This window comes from Miscanthus floridulus, chromosome 19 (assembly GCF_019320115.1).
Source record: "Miscanthus floridulus cultivar M001 chromosome 19, ASM1932011v1, whole genome shotgun sequence".
Taxonomy (NCBI): domain Eukaryota; kingdom Viridiplantae; phylum Streptophyta; class Magnoliopsida; order Poales; family Poaceae; genus Miscanthus; species Miscanthus floridulus.
Genome location: NC_089598.1, coordinates 114,835,048 through 114,858,764, shown reverse-complemented (window position 1 = coordinate 114,858,764; position 23,717 = coordinate 114,835,048). Strand labels below are relative to the sequence as shown.

At 43.6% G+C, this 23,717-nt stretch overlaps 1 protein-coding gene across 1 annotated transcript; it reads left to right on the top strand.

Annotated features, from left to right (window-relative positions):
* The first annotated feature begins 13,602 nt into the window (after window positions 1-13,602).
* LOC136527968 (3-ketoacyl-CoA synthase 11-like) lies at window positions 13,603-15,507 on the top strand. Its single transcript, XM_066520839.1, has 2 exons — window positions 13,603-13,723; window positions 13,888-15,507. The coding sequence occupies exon 2, from the start codon at window positions 13,889-13,891 to the stop codon at window positions 15,434-15,436; it is 1,548 nt and encodes a 515-aa protein (XP_066376936.1). The 5' UTR covers window positions 13,603-13,723; window position 13,888; the 3' UTR covers window positions 15,437-15,507.
* The last annotated feature ends 8,210 nt before the right edge of the window (window positions 15,508-23,717 follow it).

Here is a 23,717-nt window from a genome sequence, read left to right as displayed (position 1 = left end):
GAGCTAGATGGACCTCAAATCAACAACGCGTTCTCATCGTCAATCTTGTGAAGATCCATGTCAGTCCACGACGATGATTCATTGCTACAACACCAGCCCCTGCGACAGCAGATCCAATCTTGGAACAACCTCTGAGGTCGCCTTCACCAACAACTCACCGCCCGCTGGGTGCTCACAGTCAATGCCAACCAGATAGCACCATACGCCGCCGACCAGACGCTCCATCCAAAGCTAAGTCACGCGTTAATATTCTTCTAAATATTCTCCAATCTCCATATATTGCCATAATATTTCTCCGAACTGTTTTCTCCATGTTTGCTCTTCAAATGATTTTTCTGAACCCTCAAACAGCCCTATTGATGCTTGGATGCCTCCAGAGATGGCCCTGTCTCTGGCTCCTCCCTACACGTGCATGAGCGTCTGCCCTCTGCGTTATGGGTGGTCGGCAGCGGCTCCTTAGCGACGCCTGTTCCTCCTACATGTGCATGGGCTCCACGCTCGACATTATGGGACTATGGGCTAGCTAGGGCTAGAGACTCAGCTACCCACTAACTGGTCGGGCGGTTTATATTAAACATAAATATATTTTCACGCCAACTGATCGCCGAACTGCATACGCCGTTTTATCACCATTGCTGATTTTTCTCTAGAGTTCATTTATTTGTGCATCATGTACTACTCGTTCTATATGTTTGTATTATAGGATCATCGTCTAGGTGATCGAATCACCTAGTGCTCGGGTTTCACCACCGATCAACTGGTTGGACCGCTCGGTTCATGGACTCCGTCGCCTGACCAGTTGATCGGACTGTTCACCGCTCGTGCTTCATCGCCAGCTACGCCGGTTACTCCTCAGCGCTCATATTCTTCATGCTCAAGGACTAAGTGGGCATACTTCACCGCACAGACATCGTCAGCTACATCGGTGCTCAGACCTCGCCGCCTACGCCGAGGACTCCTCAGTGCTTAGACATCGCCGCCTACACCGAGGACTCCTTGATGCTCGGTCATCACCAGCGACGCTGGAGACTCCTCGCTCCTCGGTGTGCGGACATCGCCGCCTACGCTAGGGACTCCTCGGTGGTCGGTCATCGCCAGCGATGCCGGGGACTCCTCGTTCCTCGGTGCTCTATCATCATCAGTGACACCGAGGACTCCTCGCTCCTCGGTGCTTAGACATCGCCGCCTACACTGGGGACTCCTCGCTCCTCGATGCTCTGTCATCGCCAGCGACGCCGGGGACTCCTCGCTCCTTGGTGCTTGGACATTGCCAGCTACGTCGAGGACTCCTCGCTCCTCGGTGCTCGGTCATCGCCAGCGACGCTGGGGACTCCTTGCTACTCGGTGCTCAAACATCACCGCCTATGTCGGGGACTCCTCGGTGCTCGGTCATCACCAGCGACACCGGGGACTCCTCGCTCCTCGGTGCTCGGACATCGCCGCCTACACCGGGGACTCCTCGCTCCTCGGTGCTCGGTCATCGCCAGCGACGCCGGGGACTCCTCGCTCCTCGGTGCTCGGTCATCACCGCCTACGCCGGGGACTCCTTGCTCCTCGCTCCTCGGTGCTCGGTCATCGCCGCCTACATCGGGGACTCCTCACTCCTCGCTCCTCAATGCTCGGTGAACACCGCCTATGCCGGGGACTTCTCGCTCCTCGGTTCTCGGTCATCACCAGCTACGCGGGGAACTCCCTGGGTGGTCGAACATTGTCGGCTATGCCGAGGACTCCTCAGTGCTCGGATCTTGCTACGTCTCATTGGTGTGCTATCAAGCTGCTCCATGCTATTCGAATCAGGGTGCTAATCTTGGGCAGCACGTCTAGGGTCTTGATACGCACATGTCGGACGACATCGGCAAGCTTTTAGACTTCTTTTTCTTTGACTCTGCTACAAGATTCATTCTTTATCTTCTAGTAGGCTCAGGGACTAAGTGGGCACACTTCACCTTGCGATGAATGTGCTTGTTCTCATCTTGAGGCTACACCCGGGGACTGGCTGCCTGCTCGGCTGGTCTTCTACTTTCTGACCCTGGCATCACATGACTACATCACCTATTGTCAGGCTCGGGGACTAGCTGTGGGGATATGGCCCCCAAGACATGGGCTACACCCCTAGGGGTGGCCCAACTCACAAGGTTAAGGCGTGCACGGTGCTACTCGGCGTGCACCGCAAGACATTGTATAGTACCAAATAGGCTACTTACCTTGTAACCCTACCTCCTCTAGAGTATATAAGGAGAGGTAGGGGTCCCCTAGCGGATAGGCTACATCAAGCTACTTGGTCGTCCAGATCAATACAATACACCAAAGACACAGGACGTAGGGTATTACGTCGATCAGATGGCTCGAACCTGTCTAAATCGCTGTCTCTGCACCTTGTGTCACCATCTGGTTACTGATTACGCGTGCCCCCACTGACAAATCTACCATCGCAGGATACCCCTCGGTGGACTGCCAATGATATTCTATCAACACTACCATTGTCACTTCTTACTCTCTTGATGGTTGTTTCAAACTCATTATGAATGCCCTTGATAAATGGTTTGAATGTTGCAAATACATCACTCTTGTCCACTAGAAAGAATACCCATGTGTATCTAATGTAATCATCCACTATCATAAAGCCATATTTGTTTTCACCGATGCTAGTGTATTATGTTGGCCCAAACAAATCCATGTGTAATAACTCAAATGCTTTACTAGTGCTCATCATGCTTTTCTTAGGATGCGTGTTTCTAACTTGTTTTCTGGCTTGACAAGAGCTACAAAGCTTATCTTTATCAAACACTACATCTTTCAAGCCTCTAACCAAGTCATGCTTAACCAATCTATTTAACTGTTTCATTCCAACATGACCAAGCCTTCTATGCCATAACCAACCTATGCTAGACTTAGAGAACAAATATGTAGATAATTGAGCTTCACTAGCATTGAAATCAACCAAGTATAGATTCTCATATCTAAAGCCTTTGAAGATCAAGTTAGAGCCGTCTACACTTATGATTTCTACATCATCTACCCCAAATATGCATTTGAATCCAAGATCACATAATTGAGCCACGGATAGCAAATTGAAGTTCAAGCTCTCTACTAGCAACACATACTAGCAACACATTGGATATGCTCATGTCATTGGATATTGCAACCTTACCAAACCCTTTGACCTTGCCTTTGCCATTATCACCAAATGTAATACAATCATAACCATCATTGCCATTGGTGTTGATTGAGTTGAATATTCTTGCATCATCGGTCATGTATTGAGTGCACCCACTATCAAGAACCCAATGCCTTCCTCCGGCTTTATAATTGACCTACAAAAGAAGATCAATTTTTTTAGGTATCCAAACTTGCTTGGGTCCTTGAAGGTTAGTCACGAAGCTCTTTGGTACCCAAATGGCTTTCTTCTTTGAGCCCATCCATGGTGCACCAATGAACTTAGCCTGCACACCATTTGTACCCTTGGTAAGCACATAGAAAGAATTAATCTTTATTGAGGATACATTAGCATTCTTGCTTTTGTTCTTGCACTCATACTCTTTATGACCAACTTGTTTGCAACTATTGCAAAACTGACCATTGTTCTTCACAAAACTAGTCTTATGAGGAGTAAAGGACCCCTTGCCTTTCTTGGGGTTATAGCCCAATCCGTCTTTGTAGAGAGAAGATCTTTGGCTACCCAAGCACATAAGCAAGCGGTCCTCACCACTATAGGCCTTAGCCAAGGTGTCAGTGAGCTTATTGACCTCCTTCTTGAGGGTCTCATTCTCAACCATTAGTGAGGCATCACAAGTGAGACCATCACTATTAGATGAGGTGAAAGTAGAAGTGCTACAAAAAGGGTTAGTGGGAGCAACAATGATAGGCTTATATAATGATTCATCAATTATATCACAAGTTAAGCCTACATTACATATCTCAACATGCTTCTTTTTATTTTGCTCATTAAGCAAAGAGGAATGAGCTTTTTCAACCTTCTTGTGAGCCTTGCCAAGCTTCTCATGGGCTTCCTCTAGCCTCTCATGAGATTCATTGAGCTCATCAAAGGTTTGCTTAAGGGCTTTTAGTTCCTTATGCAAGCTTTTGCATTCCATTCTCTTAATGTTAAAGTGTTCTTTAGCATCATCTAGCATGTCAAGTAATTCATCCTTAGTTGGTTCATTATCATTACTATCACTTTCATTTTCATTTTCATTATGATGTTCCTCATCACTTCCATCATCATAAGTTTGTACCTTAGTGGCCTTAGCCATGAAGCATGATGGAGTGTCGAAGAGAGAAGGCTTCTCGTTGATAGCAATGCTTGCAAGTGCCTTGTTTTTGGTGGTCTTGTCATCATCACTTGAGGAAGCATCACTATCCCAAGTGACCACATATGAACCACCCTTCTTCTTTTTCTTGAAGATCATCTTGTCCTTCATCTCTTTCTTTTCCTTCTTGTCCTTCTTCTTGTTCTTCTTATCATCATTATTTTCACTATTGTATGGGCATTGAGCAACAAGATGATCTTTGCTTCCGTAATTGAAGCAACTTCTTGACTCTTCCTTGTTCTTGGATGAAGACTTCTTTCTTCTAGCATGATAGCCATTCTTCATCATGAACTTGTTGAATCTCTTAACAAAGAGAGCCATTTTCTCATCATCTATCTCATCAAAGCTCAAGTCTTCATCTTCACTTGATGATTCTTGCTTTGCCTTGCCCTTGGATGATGTGGCCTTGAGTGCCACACTCTTCTTCTTGTCATTCTTCTTGTCATCTTTCTTCTCCCTCTTTTCTTCCTTCTCATCATCATCTCTATAAGCATCATCGGTCATGATATCTCCTAAGATTTGGTTTGGTGTCATTGTGTCTAAACCGGTCCTTACTAACAAGGTGACCAACATGCCAAATCTTGCGGGTAAGCATTTCAAGAACTTATGAGAGAAGTCCTTGTCCTCCACCTTCTCACCAAGTGCTTTGAGATCATTGACAAGTACTTCCATCTGATGGAACATGTCCGACACACTATCATCTTCCTTCATCTTGAAGCTAGCAAATTTCTCCTTGAGAATGTATGCCTTTGCATCCTTCATTGCCTTGGTGCTCACATGGTTGTTATGTCAATGCAAATGGCCAAGACACTGAGCTAGTGCCGACAATGGGGCTTAAATATGAAAGATGTCTAGATACACTAAACATGTCCTTAGCAAGGGTGTTAGCACTCCACTAATCCTAAATGCATATGCAATGAGTCAGAGCATCTAGTGGCACTTTGATAACTGCATTTCGATATGAGTTTCACCCCTCTTAATAGTACGGCTATCGATCCTAAATGTAATCATACTCTCTAAGTGTCTCGATCACCAAACCGAAAAAGCTCCTATCAATTTCACCTTTGCCTTGACCTTTTTGTTTTCTCTTTCTTCTTTTCCAAGTCTAAGCACTTGATCATTACCATGGCATCACCATCACCATGTCATGATCTTCATTTGCTTCACCACTTAGAGTAGTGCTACCTATCTCATAATCACTTTGATAAACTAGGTTAGCACTTAGGGTTTCATCAATTCACCAGAACCAAACTAGAGCTTTCAGAGGCACCATCCGTGCACACGGCTGATTCATGGCCGTGACCCGGCCACGGCATGAGACCGATGCCCACAGCATCTGCGTGCGCGGTGACCATGGACTTAGGCTGAGCGGCTGCAGTCGCTACCGTGCACGTATTTTAAAGCAAAGCAAAGAATGCCGATCATCTCAACCAAAATCCAACCAATCCTACTATCCTAAAGTCGACACTACTAGCTAGCTAGAGGAGCAATCGTCATGACCCAAGAGCAACCAGAGCGAGAGATAAAAAGATGCCAACCTAGGTTCATCGCTGGAGTGCCGGTTCACGAACAGAGCGCCAACAACATAGTTAACAACGTGTTCTAATGAAGTTTGGGCAATTTTTACGAGAGCAACGTGACATCCAACACAACTTTGACCTAAGCCATGCTCAAGCATTCACTTTGATGCAATCAACAATACCAAAACATTCCGCTAGTGTTTAAACATTTTTGTTAGAAGTTAAATGTCAAAATAGCATTGTCTTACTACTTTTCCATACTTAGAAAAGTTAAGGATTCAATTCAAACTAACAGCCATTAACACTTTTATTATAATTTTTAAAAGGCCTAAACCCTATTAACTGCTACCAATAAGTATTTCATGCGATAGTCCATACCTTATACTAACCCATAGGAGCAAAATATTTAAGCACCATTTAACTATTTTGCTCAATATAATTTGTCAAAAATGATATTTTACACAATAGTTCAAGTGTTTGCCGACTTAACAAAAATAGTTTATCTTAACGTCAAATTTAATTTTTGAGCTCCCAAAACACTAGTTAACAACATCTATTTTCCAAAAGTTAAAGTTGCATTTCCATCTACTAAACTTGTACTTCTATTTTTATTTATGTACTAAATACAAGTTATGTTTGATCCTTGTTCCTAGAAATTATTTTTCGCCTCACGTGCGTTTTAAATTTTTTAAAACCCAGGAAACTTGTTAGGCTAATCCTTCTCGGACCTAAATCTCGGTGCTAAGCAAACTCGTAACACCAGGGGTGTTACTAGTTCTGACCACCAGCGGCCCGAGGATGGTGGGCACAGCTTGGCAGCGCCCAACTGCGCCTTGCCCTAGGCACGACCAGCGACGGCCCCCTCTCCTAGCGCCTGGCCTGGGCACGGACGGAGGACGGAGCATGGTATGGCGCGGTGGGGATGGAGGCGCCGCTGTAGTCGCCGAGCACAGCAGCATGGAGCTTGGGGACGGAGGCGGAGGCGCCGGCGACCGGGTCCAGTAGCAGTTGCAGTCGGTGGGGTGGCTAGTAACATACCTTGGCGCGGAGGATTCCTCTTCTCTAGCAGGTGACGGAGGCACCGCGGGGTACGGGCCTGGGCCCGCGGGGGATGGTGGCGGTGTTGCGTCAGGAGTGGGCCGCGGCACGAGATAGAGGCGCTGTGGGGGGATGGCAGCGGTGGCGTGGCGGAATGGGGTGGGCGGACGGCCACACAGCGAGAGGCAGAGTCAGGAATTTTGTTTTTAATGAGAGAGGCAGACAAAGCAGAGTGGGATGTCTCGTCCGACGGGACGGATGCCCGCGTCTAAGCGTTTCCGCTTTTGATTTCTATTGTACCTTGTTGGATAAGTCTATTTGACTTCTATAAATATTATACGGTCTCAAACAAAACACTTTTGTAACTCGTTAGTAAGATATGGACATATGGTGTAATGTATGAATGAAGTTTAACATAAGGGAGTGGCTAATAACATAGGCGCCTGATTTTATTCCAAAAGTCAGTCGACGTTTCCTATCGGTTGGATCGTGATCCTGTGGTCATCACGCTTTCTTCTTCCTCTTGTTTTCAGCATCAGCATCGCTTGACTCGCTTAGCAGATCGAGCCCCCACCTACCACCGGCCAGGGGCGGAGGCAGGTATTTGGCAAGCTTTGGCAGTCGCCATACCTAAAGTTTGAACAAACTACTTAACATATGTATTATATACTAGTAAATATACATGAAATACATACGTCAATACGTTATATAAGCCGGTATATTGGTTCTTATAAACCCCGTCACACCTAAAAAGTATCCCGGCCTCTGCCACTGCCGTCGGCCAACCTCCGTCCACACCGGCCTCCTCCGCCTGGCTAGCCTGCTACCTAACGACTTTCCTCTAAGGTTGCCAAGAATGGAAAATGGCAATGACAATCCTCTCCCCAAACTTGACGTTTGAAATGCCTCCAAGATTTCAGGTGACTAAAATCCAGGAGATGTGTTAACATAACTATAGAGTCCTGAAAAGATTTTTGTATTATTCTACTCACAACATCTTCATATAAATTTCGGTATCTATGGTTCTATGTTGATGCTTATGCTGATTTGTTGTAATAGGAAAATACTATTCTTTTGCTGAAAAGTACTGCTCAAGTAGTGTTGCAGAATATAGCGTAAAAGAAATGGAATATGCTCAACCCAGATGGAGTCATAAACTCAGTAAGCCTGTAAGCATAGCTAATTATATTTTCAAGGGTGACTGGTGGGCAATATGCACGATAAGATGTTCGTTTTTACTTTGTCAATATCAAGATCTACTTAACACTTGCCTCTTATAGGAGTACTAGGATAAATCACTAGAGTGTGCTGTGTGCTTTCATATGGAGTGTACTAACTCATGAAGAACCATTTATGGTTCACCTTAACTACTTCTTTTATCCACAAATATAGATACTTCTTAGATTTGTTGGACAATTTAAGCGAGAAGGGAAAAGGGTGCATGTACCCTCAATGAAGCATATAAATCAAAGCAGGGTGCAATTAAAACCTGACTATTTAGGGCAACCTATACCATAAATGACATTGTTCAATATAGCCTATTCATGTGGATTAGGCTACAAGTCCTCTCACATATGGAAAAATTTTCTTGGATTGATGGTGTAGATTTTAACCATTGTAGCATAACATTTCTTATATATCTATAGTTTAATTTGCCACCAAACGACAAGTGTCTCATTTAAAACAAATCACCCACGTTTAAATGGTATTCGCCATCCATAATCCCACTTTACCTCGCCCCTCTTATAATTTAAAGCTAGATGCATACCCCTTGCATTGCCGTAGGAATTGTGGATGATTTAGAATGAAATCAGACTAGCGCATGATTATTTATATAAAGGGATAAACTATTATGAACTATCAGTTAGTGGATGACATGACTATGCTGATGTGGACAGCTAAATGTATGTTAGTGGATAATGTGTTTCGTAAATGTGGATATCACAATTGTATGTGCTAGTGAGTTATAACTATGGACCTGTTCGCTTATCTTATAATCCGTACTTTTCAGGTTGTTTTTTCAGCCAGAACAATGTTTTCTCTTACAATAAATCATCTGGAATAGTGTTTCGATTTATTTTTTTCAGCGAAGCGAATGGGCCTATATGTGTCAGAATGTCCTAGTGAGTTATAATTGTATATACCATAAATGACATTTTTCAACTCGGCATCACGCTCTAACAATGGCATGACCCGATGCCCGAGTCTTCACTCTCCTAATTCAGCATCGGTGAAACCCAACGCTGTGGACAGTTTAAGAGGTATAGATAACGAGAGACCACATGGCGTATAATTTGGCACATGACGTTAGCACTGTCAAAACTGGCACCTTGGATGTGCTTAAATAGTACTCCAATCCAAAAATTATAAGTAGTAGACTTTTCTAGATAGTCCCCCTGTTTTTACATGGCGTATTAGATTTATTCTAAGTCTAACATTTCTAAATTTGATCATCAATTTCAAAAAAAATCGATATAGTTCTACAACATGTGATGAAAGTATCTCTCATAGTAAATCTAAAGACATAAATATTATATTGTTAACCTATACAATTTTTTGAAATTTCAAAGTAAAAAATACATGACTTAGAGCACCTTCAATAGTTCCAAAAAAAAAGCAATCGGTAAATCAATGAGTTTTCCAAGTGCGTAAAAAAAGTTAGGAGCACATTTGTTAGGTTCCTCCAATAGTTTTCAAAATCTCGCCCCTAAAATATACAAGACAATTTTTGCATCAGGAATCCCGAACTATTTTCAAATCACCCCAACCACTTTTATACTTTATACAAGACAATTTTTTCATCAGGAATCCCGAACTATTTTCCAATCACTCCAAGCACTTTTATATTTTCTCTCTTGTATATTTGCACCGGAAACCTTGTCCTACTCATTATTCTTCCTCACATCCTTCCACTTTCAGATTGGTCAATCGATGTGCACGCGTATATTTTCACCTAATTAGATCGATTTAACCAAGTGCGGAAAGATTAGGAGTTGAGATAGTGAGTTGTTGTAGAGCATTTTTTTTATTCTTTCCAGAAAAATTAAGATTAAGAGTGTGTTTTGGAAACTCTTGGACATGCTCTTAGGACAGACCTAATACGATACGAAAAAGCAGAAGAAGTACATAGCTTTTACTATTTATTTAGACATAGTATATATCTAAATGCATAGAATAGCTAAGCTATGCATCTAGAAAAACTCAGAATAACTTATAATTTGAAACGCTATAATTTTGAATCATTACCCTTCGATTCGTTAATCACCATACTAGCATCGAACAGTAGGCCAAAATTTAGCAAATCATCCTACGATTATCTTACATTCATTTTGCGAGAAATGTTGAGATCCTTACACCGTCATATACCGATACAAGGTCTATAACAAAGCCTGGAATGTGTTGAAATCAGACATCTAATGACATTGTCTATTACAATGTACGGTTATCTTACACGTGTAAGCAACTAAATTAGCTCAATGCACTGGCCAGATTCGTTAAAAAATTTAATTAGGCAGGTTTAGAAAAATCGTCCCACTATTTTATGGTTGTATTTGGTTCGGCTTCTAAAAAGTACTTTTGTTGTAAAAAAATGGAAAGCCAACTAAACAGGTAGAACCATAAACCGCTTTTTCAATACAGCACCTTGAACCTTGGCTTTGTCTTTTATTTTTCAGGTTTCCAAATGGGTGAAAATAAAGAATCGTTTTACAACTGTTTGAAAAGAGAAAGAGAAATGGTAAGCTTCATAGTTGTTTTAATCAAACAGCTTACAACTTTTTCGCAACAGATAATTTACAGTACCTCATTCACAACTCACAGCTCATAACAACTTTTTCATAGCTTACATTTGAACCAATCAAACCTTATATCTATTCAATTCTGTGGAGCATGTGTGCCTCCGCCTGCACTACCATGTAAATTTAATCCACCCCAAAAGTCAGGGTGCAAAAACCATAAAATGGTCCAAGAATAAACAAAAATGTTGTCCGTGATTTTTATTCTTCATGCTGAGGCATGTGTCCTAAAAAAATATTCCAAAACTAAATATCTATACATAAACTTTGAGAAAATGTGAGCTAAATATGAGAGAAATTTACGTGTGGAAAATACCTAGAGTGACTTTCCTCAAAATATATGCCTTCCAAAGGGGCATCTTTCTATCTTGCCTTGTTTGGATGAAAACGGATATCACCGATATTACATTTGTTTTCATATTTCTGTCCGGATTCGGATTCGAATACGGATAGTGTCAACTATGTCGGATATGATACGATTGGATATCGACATCATAAATATGCGATTTGAGTATTCGGATACGGATACGGTATCGGATATTGGATATCCGGACTCGGATACGGACAGATCTCAACCCCTTTAAACGAATTCGGTTTCGAATACGATCGAAAAATATTGATACCATTTTCATCCCTAGGATTTAGGAGTAGCCAGCAGTCAGCAGAGCCGGCAGCAGCAGCCAGGCCAGTCCAGAAACAGGGGGCCCACACGTTCCGCTGGCCCAGTTGTCCAGCAGATCAGCACTGCTGTTTCCACTAGGAAAGCCACACGGGGCCCACATGCACGTGAGAGGGGAAAGGCTACGGGTATTTGCCTTGTTGGGCTTATTTATTGGGCTTGTTTGACTTATAAATCATATTTTTTTAGTTAATAAATTATATTTTTTTTTTCTAAAATTAAATAAGTGAAGAGTATTTTCAGCCATGGCTTAACCAAACCCAAATGAACGGGTATCTGAAAAAGGTGGACGCGTAACCGTACCCGCCAACGTGGGCACCTGTTACTGGTCCAGGCCCATCCAGCCGTCCATATTAAACCCAGGCTACCCTCGCGGCCGTCGATCTTTGTACGCGCAGAATTTTTTCTTTTTGCGGAAGAACGCGCAGATTTTTTTTTTGGATTCAAGAACGCGCAGAATTTTTGCAGGCATACATAATTGTAGAAACCGTTGCATAAAGGTTTGTCGTTTCGCAACTAGCCCCACGTTTCCAGAAAAATTTAGTACGGGAAACATGCTTCTATTATTTTTTTCTAATAACTACTCATTTCGTTTCAAGTTATAAGTCACTTTGACTTTTTTTCATCTATTTATATGTATCTAGACATATTATTTATCTAGATGCATAATAAAATAGATGTATCAAAAAAATTAAAGCGACTTATAATTTAGAACGGAGTGAGTAGTTGTTAATAAATACCCAAATGTTCTAAAGTGGAACACAGCAAACGTGCCACGGGACGGTAAAGTGGTATCCGAAAGTCGCAATTTGCATGACAAATGAAATATCAACTCATTGCTTTTTTAAAACCATGCTTGCAGATTTTTTTTAGCAAATATAATTGATAAAACACATCGTCGTGACCTCACATGGGATTTAACATAGTCTGAATGACCCTACATGGCTCATAGGAATTACAAACTCACAAATATATCATTTGTTTTATCTCAAAAGTACAGCTTAAGACAACTACTTTTTTTGTCCTTGTTTTTGGCATCCTTGTTTCCCAAAGGCTTCTCATCAACCTTGTGTGGCTACTCCACAACTTCACCATCAATGTCATATGGATGGTTATGATCCTAGTATCATGGAGAAACAAACGTGCAATAGAGTGGCAGGGTGGAATGTACAGGTTTATGGGAAGGAAGTAGGAGAGTAGTGTGCCGAGATGATCACATCACAGCGTGGAAAAAAAAAAAGGAAATGTGAGAGGATTGCCATATGGGTTTGTTTTCTCTAGACCGTAGGGAAATAAATTCATAGAGAAACTACTATTTTTTAAGTAGGAAGAATTAGGAAATCTATAGAATTGTTATCCGTGCATTTGGGGCTCTGGCAATAATTCCTAACCGTCTTACAATAAGTTTCCAAATTTGTTCTAATCAAAATTTGATTGTTTATAGAGTGGAAGTGCCCGGGCGGACTAGTTTCAAGTGAAACTACAGATTGCCCTCGACTTTTAATTAGAGTCTCGCAAACACTTCAATCTTTCAGAGAATATATGACACAAACCACACACAAGGGATGTTTTTTTTTCTTACGAGGCCAAGGACTCAAAGTATGGAAAAAAAAGGATCCAATCTATTGAGTCAAGGTGCTTTAAAGAAATGGACAATTTTTCTTTTACGAAAATGGACAAACATTTAGACCATTATTGCCTTGAATATAAAGTCCACGCCCCAATATATAATTAAAGAGTTATTTTTCTATTTAATGTATACTCTCTCCGTCCCAAAAATAAGTGACGTTTTTTACTTTGAGACTTTTTGTTTGACCGTTCGTCTTATTCAAAAACTTGTATAAATATTATTTATTTTGTTATGACTTATTCAATCGTTGGAGATACGTTAATACTGACTTATTTATGTTATTATTTACATAAAAATTAAATAAGATGAACGGTTAAACAAGAAGTATAAAAATAAAAAATGTCACTTATTTTGGGACGAATGAAGTACTACGTTGATCAGTATAAAAAAAGTTTTCTCAACAACCAAGCATTCGTGCTTCCTAGCAAAAGTTGGTAAATATAATATTTTCAGGTGCCAGCTCAAATACGCTCTTTTTGGGCTAAACTAGAATACAGAAATTTACAGAGGGGGCTAGGTGAAATTTCCTCTTCAACGGTCCCTTGTCTTCTCCGTTTGTTCATTTCGCGTGGCCTCCTCCCTTGGCCCCCTATTAAACCACCGAGCTGGGCGCCTCCCCGTGGCGCTCGCGGCCGCATTAGAGCGGAGATCGAGAGACAAGGGAGGGGGAAGGCGGCGGCTCGCCGGCTTAAGCCTTCTCTCCCTCCGTCGCCTCCTCCCTATCCTTCTCTAGGAACCGCTTCTTCCTCCTGGTACGCCTGAAAACCTCCCTCGTGTCCTGATGACTCGCCCGCGTACCGCGTTAGATTTGGATTGTCTGCGTTTTCCAATCTGAACCACGATTTTGGGATCCAGAAGTTCTTGGCTGAGATCCTGGCATTTGGGACTTCCTGACGGGAATCTCTGTTGTTTTCAGAATGGAGACGTCGGCGCCGCCCAATGCCGCCGCTCCGCCGGCGCAGCCACGGAGGCGGCTGCCGGACTTCCAGCAGTCAGTGCGGCTCAAGTATGTGAAGCTGGGGTACCACTACCTCATCTCTCACGGGATGTACCTGCTGCTGTCGCCGCTGATGGCGCTCGTCGCCGTGCAGCTCTCCACCGTCTCCCCGCGCGACCTCGCCGACCTGTGGGAGCAGCTCCGCTTCAACCTCCTCTCCGTCGTCGCCTGCTCCACGCTGCTCGTCTTCCTCTCCACCGTCTACTTCCTCACCCGCCCACGCCCCGTGTACCTGCTCGACTTCGCCTGCTACAAGCCGGAGCCGGAGCGCAAGTGCACGCGCCAGACCTTCATGCACTGCTCCAAGCTCACCGGATCCTTCACGGACGAGAATCTCGAATTCCAGCGCAAGATCCTCGAGCGCTCCGGCCTCGGCGAGGACACCTACTTTCCCCCCGCCGTGCTCCGGGTGCCCCCCAACCCGTGCATGGACGAGGCGCGCAAGGAGGCGCGCGCCGTCACGTTCGGCGCCATCGACCAGCTACTCGACAAGACCGGGGTCAGGCCCAAGGACATTGGCATCCTGGTGGTCAACTGCAGCCTGTTCAACCCGACGCCGTCGCTGTCAGCCATGGTGGTGAACCATTACAAGCTGAGGGGGAATATCGTGAGCTACAACCTCGGCGGGATGGGCTGCAGCGCCGGGCTGCTGTCCATTGACCTCGCCAAGGATCTACTGCAGGTGCACCCCAACTCTTACGCGCTGGTCATCAGCATGGAGAACATCACGCTGAATTGGTATTTCGGGAACGACCGGTCCATGCTTGTGTCGAATTGCCTGTTCCGGATGGGTGGCGCGGCCATCCTGCTCTCGAACAGGCGGTCTGACAGGCGGAGGTCCAAGTATGAGCTGGTGCACACGGTGCGCACGCACAAGGGCGCCGACGACAAGTGCTTCGGCTGCGTGACGCAGGAGGAAGATGAGATTGGCAAGATTGGCGTGTCGCTGTCCAAGGACCTCATGGCGGTGGCCGGAGACGCGCTTAAGACCAACATCACCACGCTGGGGCCGTTGGTGCTCCCGTTATCAGAGCAGCTTCTCTTCATGGGCACATTGATCGCCAAGAAGGTGCTCAAGATGAAGATCAAGCCGTACATCCCCAACTTCAAGCTGGCTTTCGAGCACTTCTGCATCCACGCCGGTGGCCATGCTGTGCTGGATAAGCTGGAAAAGAACCTGGAGCTCACCGACTGGCACATGGAGCCATCGAGGATGACCCTGTACAGGTTTGGCAACACATCAAGCAGCTCACTCTGGTACGAGCTGGCATACACCGAGGCGAAGGGTAGGATCAGGAAGCGCGACAGGATCTGGCAGATCGCGTTCGGTTCTGGATTCAAGTGCAACAGCGCCGTCTGGAAGGCGCTCCGGACCGTGAACCCGGCCAAGGAGAAGAGCCCCTGGATGGATGGGATTGACAACTTCCCGGTGGATGTTCCAAAGATTTCAAAGGTTGGCGGCGTTTGAAGAACCCTAGTTCTTCTGATAGAAATAGAACAGGATTTAGTCAAAAATCCAGCATGTGTACTTGTGTTTGGAATAAATAGCGAGTCCTAAAACATCTATTAGTGTGGATTAACAGATAGAGTGAGAGAGAGAAGGGTGGAGGAGGTGCAAACCATTGGCCGCCTTTGCAGAAGATGGGCTGGGCATTGCAGTGCTCGGAGGAGACTCGGTGGAGGCGCGGCGGTGAAATGTGGCGGTGCAGTGGCGGCGTTGTCCGCAGTCGTAGGTGCGATCCAGTGGCGGTGGACGAACCACATGACGGTGCTTCCTGTCACTGGCTGCGCACCCTCTCTAGATCGAATTAGGGTTATGTCGATGGGGCGACTGTAGCTCGTTCAACCTCATGAAGAGAGCCGCTGGCCCCCACCTTCCTTTTATAGCGCAGTGTGACGGGGGCCCACCAACCATGTAGGGTTGAACGCCCTCGATCAGGGACGCTGGATCCAAGGGCTTAATTGGTTGGGGATCATCTAACATTCTCCCTCTTGATCTCACCTTATGACTTAAACTCAACTTACTTTACTTTATCTTGTTCCCATTCCATCACAGATCAGTGCATAGAGCGTGCCTCATCGTAACGGTCAGTTGCCATTAGATTAAACAACTATAATGCACCTCTCTATTTTAAAACAGATTCTTAATTAGGCTCTTATTGTCCAGATATCATAGACTTTTCCTTAAACTCATGCCAGCTAAGTGTTCTCTGAACACGTTGGGTGGTAAGCCTTTTATAAGTGGATCCACGAGCATCTTTTCTATTCTTATATACTCAAGACTAATTATATGATTCCGGTCTTTATCTTTCACAACATAATACTTTATGTCAATGTGTTTGACAGCACCACTTGACTTATTGTTGTGAGCATAACATACTACTAGATTATTATCATAGTATAACTTAAGTGGCTTATGTATGTCGTCTACCACTTTCAACCCGGGCATGAATTTCTTCAGCCAATTCACATGCCCTGTGGGCTCATAACATGCTACAAACTCAGCATACATTGTGGACGATGTAGTGACGGTTTGCTTTGAGATTTTCCACGATATAGCTCCTCCTGTGAGAGTGAATATGTATCCTGACGTGGACTTTCTTTCATCTCTCGCATAATCAGAATCTGTATGTCCCTCTATGTGTAGTGAATTAAATCTTCTGTACGTTAGCGTGAAACACTTCGTACCTTGCAGGTAACGTAAAACTTTCTTTACTAATTTTAGTGTTTTATTCTTGGATTACTCTGATATCTACCAAGTAACCCGATAACAAATGCTAAGTCAGGGCGAGTACACACTTGAGCATACTATAAACTTCCGACCACTGAACTATATAGAACCGCTTTCATTTGATCGATCTCATATTGGTTCCTGGGACATTGAAATTCCCCATATCTATTGTCCTTGACTATGGGAGCAGGTGAAGACTTATAATTTTGCATACTGTATTTTTTAGAACTTTTTCTAAGTATGTCTTTTATGATAATCCTAAAACCCCCTTTTCTCTATCTCGGTGAATCATATTCCTAGGACGAACGAAGCTTTACCGAGATCCTTTATATCAAACTTTGAGGACAAGAACTTCTTTATTTCTAGTAATAGATTAACATCACTGCTAGCGAGCAAGATGTCATCCATACACAAGACTAGGAAAATGTATTTCCCATTCTTGAACTTTGCATAAACGCAATTGTCCTCTATATTTTCTTGAAACCCAAACTTTCTTATTGTACTATCAAACTTTAAATACCACTGTCTTGAAGCTTGTTTTAATCCATAAATGGATTTCTTTAGGCGGCATCCCATACGTTCTTTTCCTTTCATAACAAAACCTTTCAGTTGTGCCATGTAAACATTTTCCTTCAGATCCCCATTTAGGAACGTCGTCTTTACATCCATCTGATGTAATTCTAAGTCATAATGTGCCACAAGCGTCATTATGATTCTAAAAGAATTCTTACATGAGACTGGAGAAAATATCTAATTGTAATCTATGCCTTCTCTTTGCGTGGAGCCTTTTGCCACAAGTCGTGCTTTAAATCTTTCTATATTCCCTTTGGAGTCATGTTTAGTTTTGTAGACCCATTTACAGCCTACTGTCTTGGCTCCTTTAGGAATTATTTCTAAATTCCAAACACCGTTGGTTTTTATTGATTTCATTTCATCTTCCATGGCTTCAAGCCACTTGGATGAGTGAGCGCTTTTTATGGCTTCTTCAAATGAGGTGGGATCACCCTCCATTTAAAATTCCTCACATCCATAAACTTCGTAGTCAATAGGAATGGCTGATCTCCTGACTCTTTGAGACCTTCTAGGGGCCTCATTAGATAACGCCTGTTCTACATGAGGCTGTTGTTGTTCTCCCTCATATGTGACAACGGGTTCTAGGGGATCCTAAAGGACAGGTTCCTCATGCCATAGGAGAACTAACAACAGGTGCTATTACTATAGTATCTTGCACTGTTGGTACATCAACAACAGGTAGCATGAAGAATGGCTCTTAAACCATAGGAGTGGGAACGTATACCTGCTTCTCTTCAAAACTAATTTCTTGTGCTACCATGCTCCCCCTGATCATATCATCCTCCAAAAAAATAGCATGTCTAGTTTCTACAAACTTCATTTGTCTGTCAGGACAATAGAAGCGATAACCTTTTGATTTTTCTGGATAGCCAATGAAATTGCAACTGACTATCTTGGAGTCTAGCTTCCTAATGTTTGGGTTAAATACTTTTGCCTTAGATGGATAACCCCACACACGTAAATAGTTAAGTGAGGGTTCCTTTCCTGTCCACAACTCATATATTGTTTTGGGCACTGACTTACTTAGCACTCGATTAAGAATATGAATGGCGGTTTTCAACGCCTCCATCCATAAACTTATCGGTAAGGTAGAGTAATTTATCATGCTTCTCACCATATCCATTAAGGTACGATTACATCTTTCAGCTACTCCATTCTACTGAGGCTCGCCCGGTGTAGAATACTAGGCTACTATGCCATTTTTCTGTAAGAACCTTGCAAAAGGTCCAAGAACTTGGCCATATGGGGTGTGTCAATCATAGTACTCTCCCCCCATGGTCAGACCTTACTACCTTAATCTTTAAGTTGTGCTGATTTTCTACTTCAGCCTTGAATATTTTAAATTTATCCAATGCTTCCATTCTTTTCTTAATTGGATAAATATAGCTAAAACGAGAATAGTCATCTATGAATGTTATAAATGAATCATAACCATCCATGCTCTTCATAGGAAAAGGACCATAGATGTCTATGCGAACTATTTCTAAAATTCTTGTTCTTCGTTTGGCATCTTTCTTTATTTTCTTAACATACTTTCCTTTTATGCAATCTATGCATTGTTCTAAATCTAAAAATTCTAAAGGCAAAAGAAATGATTTCTTAATCAATCGCTCTATTCTCCCTCTCGAAATATGGCCTAAACGACAGTGCTAGAATTTCAAAGATACATCATGCACTCTCTTCTGCTTATTTGTTTCATTCATAGATGAGGAAGAATTCTTATTCTCAGTACTTACATCATTCACATTCTCAGAAAATGATAATAAATAAATCTTGTCTTGTCGGAAGGCAAAACTAACACATTTATTATTATAAACAATCTGACATTTTCATTACCAAAATGATAATCATATCCATCGTCATCTAAACATGAAACACTTATTAAGTTTCCTCGCAAAGAGGGTACAAATAGAACATCTGAAAGCTTAAGTAGAAAACCATCAACTAATTCTAGAGAAAGATCTCCAATGGCTTCAACTTCAGCTTCAACTCTATTTGCTACTTTAATTCTTCTTTCTCTTCTTTGTAGGGTCCTCCTCATACAGAATCCCTGTAATAATTTGCAACATGAATAGATGCACCTGAATCAATCCACCAAGTAGATTTTGCATAACTTAAATACAAGGATTCATCTATGAATGTAATAAATCATCACCTCTCTTCAGAAGGCTCTTCAGAAAGTATGATAGTCCCTCTGGTAGTGTCCATGCTTCTTGCACCATTTACACTGATCCTTCTCAACTTAAGCATTGTTGTTCTTCGGATGGTGGTCATTCTAAGGGGCTTTCCCTTGAGGTTTGACATTCTTATTGAAGTTCTTTTTTTATTATCCTTCACAAGGTTAGAAGAGTCACCCTGTAAGGATTCAAGCCTTTCCTCCTCTTGAATACACATTGCGATGAGCTTTTCTATATCCCACTTATCGAGCTGCATGTTGTAATTAATAACAAAAGTTTCATATTTCTTTGGCAAGGAAGCAAAAACCAAATGAATCAGGAACTCATCCTTGAGCCCCAAATCCATTGGCTTCAGCTTCGAAGCCGTGTTGCTTATCTTTAGTATGTGCTCTCTGATACAGCCACCAATATATTTTTCATTGAACAATTTCTTGATCAAAGTACTGGCATAAGCCTTAGAAGAGCCAGTGAACCAACTCCCCACCTTCTTAAGATACTCTATGGCGGTATCACAATCTAGGATAGACCCTCTTATTGCATCTAAATTGTGGACTTAGCCACCATCAAGCACTTGCGGTTTGAAATATTCTATTTCTTGCGTTCGAGATTATACTTCATCCGCACTTCTATATGATCTCGCTACCGAGTAGTGAAATCAGCATCAGTCTCATTATCTTCCCTCACCGGGTCCACTGGCTCAGTCGGACACGGGGAGGTAAGCGCTAGATCATTTTCAGACAGCGCAAGTGCTAGTTCATACATCTCTCGCCATACCCTGTAGTTGCCCCCTTTAAGAGGCGGCATGTGTGAGATAAAAGCCATTGGGTTGAGTCCTGAAAAACACCATCAGAGACTGTGAGAAAAATATGACAACATAATTGCATGCTTTAATTTAACGTTGGTCAAAATTAAAACATACAACATTCTTATACACTAATTCTACATCACCATTGGGCAGAAATAGAATTAATGCATGGAAAACTTAAGGATAAATATTATAATATTGCTATTATCAATGTTGATCAGAAAAATAATAATATTATAATTTACTGACTAAAAATGACTACTCTTCAAATTAAATTCTCCTATTGGTTTGAATTTAATTAGAAGATGATAAACTTTAACTTGCAGCGGAAACATGAAAAATTTTTTATCTACTTTTCAGAAGCATTTTATTGAAGTCATCTACTCTCTGAAAAAATTATTCCGTTGGTTCAAATTTTGATAGAGATTTAATCATCAAAACTTAACATTATTCAACAAAAAAGGCTTCTGAAAATCATAAAACAAAAAAGAAAATCGATACTGTGCATTGAAGCCCAGCAGCACGCGCGGCCAGCACAGCGCCAGCGCAACCTAGGCCCAACTCATGCAAGCGTGCGCTCCCCGCGCTCATGTCGCAACCTAGGCCTGAGTCGGATTTTGACTTCCCGCCTGGGCTGTTTTCGGTCCAATGATCGGTGACTGTCGGATCTCATTCGACAGCTGCATGCGTGGATCAGAGATACAAAAGGCCAACATCGTGGCCACCCCAGAAACCCTAGCCATTCATGTTTTCCCTCTCTCTCTCTCTTCACTGCGCCCGTCTCTTCTCCTCAGCATAGCAGCCGGTAGAGAAATGGAGCAGCGGAGCAGCACCGCCGCCGTTCCCCTCGTCGGCGCGCACGCTCGTCCTAGGCAGAGCACGTCGCCATCGAGCGGATTGGGCGATGGTGCCCTAAACCCCACACGCATTGCGGTGGGCTCACCCACTACCCTAGATCTGTCCGGCACTATCGTGGGTCCCCTCGCCGGCACGTGTGCTTGCCCAGTGGGTGAGCGTGCCACCATCGAGCGGTCCTGTGATGGTGCCCTCGGTCGGGCTCATGCGCGAGGCGATGCACGTGGCTTGGCTTCTCCCCGTGCACCGGCGAGGCAACGGTGGAGCTCCTTCCCGCGTGATGGCAGGAATCAACTTTGCATCTAGTGCCACTCAAGTGATCTAACTTTGCATCATCGTTAGGATCGAGTTGCGTGGCAAGTTGAGTGGCTAATCCTTTAAAAATGATTGTGAAAATGCTAACACACATACACATGATGATGTAGACTTGGTGTTGTTGGCATATTTACAAAGGAAGGAAGTTGGAGTTGATGTGGATCAACTCGACAATAAACGGAGGTGAGAAGGGTTCACTGTGAGTGACCGAAGGCTAGCCTTGGTAGGACCGGCGCGTCTGGTTAGTAGTAGCAGTGAAGGCATAGGCATTGGTCTTCGACCAAATGTTGGGTCACTTCATGACCAGACACTAGGTGGGTGTGTCTGGTCCCACTGACGTGGCAACATAGAGAAGAGGAGAAGGACCGGACGCTGATGCTGCGTACGATCGTGACCGACCAGACGTGTCCAGTCGCAGTTGAGTGGCTCTAGGAGCTCTTTGGATGCTGGCCTTCCTACGTTCGATCGTGATCAAACTGACATGTTCGGTTGTGAATGGAACCTCTCTGGAAATGACCGGACTCGGCAAAGGTGCATCCGGTCTTGGTACTGTGCTACATCCGGTCATTACTTGACCATTGAGATCAAGCAACTAAGGTTGAACAGAGGCAACACGTGGTGTGCATCTATTGACAGGACGCTAGACCGAGTGCGTCCGGTCGATCTAACCGGAGCATCCGGTCGCCCCGAGCAGTGCCCAGTGAAGGGGTACACTGGCTCTATTTTGTGGGGGCTATAAATAGAAGGGTGTCTCAGCCATGGCTGGTGCTAAGAACCTTGGGGAGCTTTGTGTCCATGCTTGAGAGTGCTTGGGAGCCCTCTAACTCACTCTAGCTTGATAGTGTTCATTCGATTGAGTGGGTGAGCGATTCTAGTGCGATTGCATCATGAGGTTGCATCGAGTGGCACTAGATGATTGAGTTGCAAGCCGGTGGTGCTTATTACTCTTGGCGGTTGCCACCTCCTAGATGGCTTGGTGGTGGTCTCCGTTGAAGCCTGTAAGAAGCTTGTGCGTTGCTCCAGAGAAGAGCTTTGTGAGGGGCATTGTGCTCACCCTACGGGAGCCACGAAGAGCAACTCTAGTTGAGCATGTCATTGAGCTACCCTCACTTTCAGGGTAGGTTCTTGCGGTGCCCGATGTGTGGGGTTGGCGGGTGATGCCAATTAGCCGCCGAACCACCAAGTGAGCGGTCGACACAATGCGTACGTAGAGTGTTGGCAAGCACGTGAACCTCGGGAGAAAATCACCTGTGTCAACATTGTTCTTCCCATTGGTTTACAATCCCTCTTACACAAGCTTGTGATTACTTTCATATACATTGTGCTTGTGTAGTTGCTCTTGTAATTAGTTAGCTTATGTAGCTCACTAGTTACCTTCTTGCTTGTGTAGCATTGAAGTAGCTCCTTTGCGTGGCTAATTTGGTTTGTGTAACCTTATTGGTCACATTGCTTAGTTTGTGTAGCTAAGTATTTGCACTCTCTAATTTAGCATTAGTTGCCTTGTTATTGAGCATTGCTAGTGAGCTTAGTTGGCTTTGTGCTTTTGCTTACTAGCATGTGTAGGAGCTCCCCGTTGCTTGAAATACTAGTGGCATAGGTTTGTGTGACCTTGCTCCTAGAATTGGATAGGTGAGCTCTAGCTAGCCTGACACCTTTGTTGCCTAACTAGGACCATTATAAGGTGCTTGTGAACTTCGATAGAGGGGTGTAGTCTTGGCTAGACCGATTGTTTTAATTCCGCATTTGTTTTCGGTTAGCCGGCGCGATTAAATTTAGAAACGACTACTCACCCCCTCTCTAGTCGCTATCTCGACCTTTTAAGTGGTATTAGAGCGAGGTCTCTCAATTGCTGGTCTTCACCTAACCTGATAGGATGGCGTCTAATGGGCTAAATATTTGTGAGACACATTTTTGATGGCATAAACTTTGCACTTTGGAAAAATTACATGCTTGATCATTTTCGAGCAAAGGGACCTAAGTTTTGGTGGATTGTCACTAGTGGTCTCACCCATGTCTTAGATCATAGAAATCTCACCAAAGCTCAAAGAGTTCTCTATGAACTTGATGCACATGCTTATTGTTTTCTAATGGATGCTTTGAGTTTTGATCTAATGAAGCAAGTAAACATCAAGGGAACCTGCTCGTGAGATATGGGAGTCCATCAAGCGCACCTTCGGTGATTCCTCCACATGGGATGATGGCAAGTTCAAGGAGGATGAGCCCAAGAAAGTGGTGCATGAGGATGTTGAGCATGACCATAACTTGGTGATTGTGGAAGATTGCTCCACCTCAT

What these genes read in the sequence shown, in the direction of transcription:
- LOC136527968 (XM_066520839.1), top strand. Translation starts at nt 13,889, where the DNA reads ATGGAGACGTCGGCGCCGCCCAATGCCGCCGCTCCGCCGGCGCAGCCA.